At 41.1% G+C, this 4,433-nt stretch overlaps 1 protein-coding gene across 1 annotated transcript in view; it reads right to left on the bottom strand.

The window, feature by feature from the left end:
- Positions 1–4,299, bottom strand: part of cxcl12b (chemokine (C-X-C motif) ligand 12b (stromal cell-derived factor 1)) — a 13,141-nt gene extending 8,842 nt beyond the window's left edge. The window contains exons 1-2 of the mRNA XM_023420612.2: positions 4,128–4,299; positions 1,685–1,802 (exon numbers count right to left, since the gene is read on the bottom strand). Coding sequence (XP_023276380.1) covers positions 1,685–1,802; positions 4,128–4,194 — 185 coding nt within the window. The 5' untranslated portion in view covers positions 4,195–4,299. The remainder of the gene's footprint in view (positions 1–1,684; positions 1,803–4,127) is intronic.
- Positions 4,300–4,433: the final 134 nt, after the last annotated feature.

Below are 4,433 nucleotides of genomic sequence, written 5' to 3'. Positions count from 1 at the left end.
GTGGGTGGGTGGTGGTTGTGGGTGGGGGGGCTATAGTGTTACTGGCTTTCTTTCATCTGTCTCAATAGAGATACAGGAGCGGCGCTCTGCGGGCGCCTCGTCTCAGTGACTTCTTGACTCCTCACCCTGTTTTCTGGAGGGAAGTTTTTTGGCCCGGCCGGGGCACTTTGTGTCCTCTCTGAACCTTTTACCACTCAGTCACCCCTTCTAACAGTCAACCCCTCCATCCTTTTTTTGGCAGAATCCCCGTGGACTTTAACCTTTTTGGCTGTGAGGCTTCTGCCATCCCATTTTCTATAGCGAAACAAATGAATGGAGCTGTTTAGTTAATGTGTTCCAGACCACTGACATTATACTCAATGTTGCCGGGCAGTTTGAGTTGGGAAATGAAAAAAAAAAAAAAAAAAGTGGATGAGGGACACAGGGGGTCAGCAGAAATACAAAGGTAATCACTTTGACCTTTAATTATTGCTTCCTTTGCAAAACAGAAACAGCCCCCTTGAGTTCTGGCCGTCACTGCTTTCCTCCTTCTGAGTGGATCATGTTGTTTTAAAGTCAGGCCCCTCATTCAGGAAATTATGGAAGGATATTAACATTATACTTCACACATCCATCCCTAATCTACACTGTATTCAAATAACAAATGATTTATTAGCTTTTATGATATGCAATTCATCAAATAACAGTGAAAAGTGAGAAATTAATGGGATTAAAGACCAAAAGAATATATACATAAGGACAATGAAACACTAGACCTATAACATATGGTCAGAATGATTAGGTGTTAGGTAACTGTGCAAACTGTACAATGGCTTAATAGAAATCAAGGGTGCTGAAATGGGAGCGGCAGAGGCTGTAAATAAAGCACCATCAGCTTAAAGACGAGGTAATCAGTCAATGATTCAAACATGTTCTTATTGTGAGGCACTGTCACTGACAGTGAGCACTCTCAGTAGCTTTTATTGTACAATGTTGGACAAATTTAATTTTCATTTAAATTAAGATTTTACAATACTTCTATGGTTGCAGGATTTCTGAAGCAAACATGTGAATAAGTAATCCTATAAATAAATTGATTTCCTTTAAGTTACTTTTTATTTTCATCATTTAGTACTTTGCCACTTATTATAGTCCTAAAGATTATTGATATTCTTATTGAAATTATATCAAGATTAAACATTGAACTGAAATGCATGTCACTATAAAGACATTTGGAGATCGCATTCAAATATATCAAATATGACCAGGTCTGATCAGCTAGATTCCACCTGCACTGTTGCAATAAATAAAAATGATTTGTGACACATTGCAATCTTTACTTCAGTGCTGCTCCTGATGGACGGACAGTACACAGCAACTCATTCATGCATCACGTCCCTACGAGGACTGTGCATGGACCCAACAAGGATCAACCCCAAATTGTCCTGTCCCTGACCAGCCGGCTACATGAGTGTCCAGTAAAAACACAGGCTTTCAAGTCCCTAAAGATGAGGGGGGCCATGTTCTGTAATATGTCCAAAGACAGCAGGACACCAGAAGCTTGACTTGTCTTTGATCAGCACAGTCATTAAAATCCACCTAAATGCACCGACATGTAGAAGAATGAACTCAAACAAGCCACATGAGTGACAGAATAATTGAAACGATCATAATCACTGCAGCAATTTCATACTTATTGACTTACATGACTTGGAAGGGGCAGTTGGGCGTGTGGAGGAACTTGAGCTCTTTGATGGAGCGCTGAGGAACCGTGTTGAGGGTTGAACGACACCAACACCGCTCGACCAGGCTGATGGGCTTTGCTGCAAACACGCGAGGAAAAGGACAAATGAGCAGTGATGTTAGAAAAGAAGTGTTACAAGGGAGCAAGTAGCCGACACAAGCATTGTCTGCATTTGAACTAGATTATGCAGTTCAGCAGCAGATCAAGTGACTGCTATAAAGAACAGCAAACTGCCTGAATTTTAAACAATTTAAAAGGGTCGTTAAGGATTAAAACTGAAAAAATTCAAACACAGTAGCTTCGACTCCATTTCAGTTGCAATTAAATGCATCACTGCCCTCAGAAGACAAATTAAAAACATGTTTAATCTACTGTAACAAGTCTTTAAAAGCATGGGAACGTATGAGTTTACCTGCTGCAGCTCTGAACAACATGTTCATTAAAAAGAGATTAGCCCTTTCTGACCAGTCACTCACACACACACACACACACACACACACATGCAGAATTTTAGCTTTTCACTCCCGGGGCATTCAGCCCCGCCACTCTAAAGGAGAAGGGCCCTCAACATTCAATTTCCAATATTCACCTCTTTTATGAAAGAGCACTCGGAGGCTCAGACGGCATCAACAGCCTCTGTGGAAATCACCTCGAGTACATTCTTAAAATGATTACAAATCACCCCTGTGCCTCCATGGAGGCTTGCGGGGGGCCCAGAGGAGAGCAGACGCACACGAATAACTCCAAATACATGCAATTACAAACCGATTGTAGTTTTTTGCTTATTTGCCTTCTTAAAATACAACAGAGTCTCCAAGGAAATAGTGAAGGAGGTTGTGAAAATGTCAGTGCAGGGATGAAAGGCAACATGCTGCAGTAACACTTAAAATGAATTAAGAAATCAGCCTAATAGCCTTAACTGGAATCCTAATAGATTGGGCGTGAATGGGGGGAAAAAAAAAACTGGATCAAAGCTGCAGTGAAAGTCAAGGAATTATAAAAGGTCACGGGGCAGATGCTCAGTTTGATTTTTATAGACTCGTTCTGTGTATTTCCTGACCAGATAAACGCACAAATCAACAAAATCAAGTGCATCAGGTGTAACTAACAGACCTTTGTTCTGCCGGTTCAGCATATTCCTATTGATATGCTTGTTTATAAATCGACACCAAATGTCCTGCCACAAATGGCTAAATCCTCAGTAATATCAGCCTAATGATTCACACCCATTCACCCATTCTTTTCTCATGCTAACGAAGGGATCATTATGCAGCACGCAGCACCAGGGCCAGAAGCGAGCATCTACTGCTATCACCAGCGCATTGTTTATCCCTAATTAGAAACTAATGAAAAGAAAGCAAAGAGAAAAGACAAATACACACATTTAGACCTAAGTCTTTAATGTGCAATCAGGGGTCTCACTGGGGCCGAAACAACAAGCTTAGCATAAGGCATGCCTGACTTGTCCCCTACCAAGGTTAACGTGAGGGTGATGCATGTGGGGTCAGAACTTCTCCACCACTGATACATGAAGGATTTTAGCTCAAAATACTAAATACAGTTTTTCATGGAAAAATATTACAGTTAATAAAATGTTACAGAAAGCTCCAGCAGTGATGCAGATGAACTTCTATATCAGTAATCCAGGGCTGCAACTAATTACTGATTAATTTTCTGAATATTTCTCATTTAATTGTTCGTTCCCAGTTAACACCTTCAACTTGCTCAGACCCCAAAGTTAGAAATCTCATAAAACCAGCAAAAATTCACATTTGATAAGTCAGAACCAGTTAATTACTGGCTATACTCCTTTAAAAAAAAAAAAAGCTGTCTATTATGAATCAATCTCAAAATCCTTACAGAAATATGTTCAACAAATCAATTAATCGACTAATTTAACACAGATCACTGGTGGATGAATCATGATCAAATATAAGTTTACTCTCTGCTCACTATTTGTCCATGTCTCAAAAAACATGAGCTGTAATAAGCAAAGCAGGGAATAAAAGTGCTGTGATTTACTTCCACAGCCAGAAGAGCAACAGCACTACAGGATTGGTCAAAAAGATTTCTTTGTTTTTGTGCAACAAGTGAAACTCATCAACCATCAAACTATAACAACACTTGGAGGAATAAAACTGTGACAATGACAAAGTAAAAAAAATTAAAACATGAAGCCAAACAGAATCTCCAGACATTCAGCTGATTTTCTAATAAAGCTATTCATTAGTTTCTACAGCCAATATTAATATAATAGAAGCTCAAGCATCCACACCGTCCAAGCAGCAAAACCCTTTCCCCACCTTTAACAGTGAAACATCTCATCTAGCAAAATTTCCCAGAAAAAAAAAATGTATCAAAACTCCCAGTAATGATCAGCCTATCGACCCTCTCCTGGACTCACCATTGGAGGTTGGTGCATGTGTGGCCACGGCCAGCAGAGCCATCAGTGCCAAGAGTTTGACATCCATGGTGGTGGGTGAACAGGCTGCAGGAGGGTTGCTCTCACTCTCTCTCTCTTTCTCTCTCTCTCTCTCCCTCTGCTACAATCCAGGGCACAACTGTGACCGCCAGCTCTGCTCTGCACTGTGTTAAATCTTCAGATGGGAGGGAGAGAGAGCGAGAGCAAGAGAGAGAGAGGGAAAGGGAGGGAGGGAGGGAGGGGAGAGGGAGTCCCACTTTCTCAGGAGGGAGGGAGGGGGGGGGGGGG

This window comes from Seriola lalandi, unplaced genomic scaffold (genome assembly GCF_002814215.2).
Source record: "Seriola lalandi dorsalis isolate HSWRI2012SDOR001 ecotype SW California unplaced genomic scaffold, Sedor1 jcf7180002054654, whole genome shotgun sequence".
Lineage (NCBI taxonomy): Eukaryota > Metazoa > Chordata > Actinopteri > Carangiformes > Carangidae > Seriola > Seriola lalandi.
Note: the sequence above shows the minus strand (reverse complement) of the source record. Positions and strands in the feature narration are given on the sequence as shown.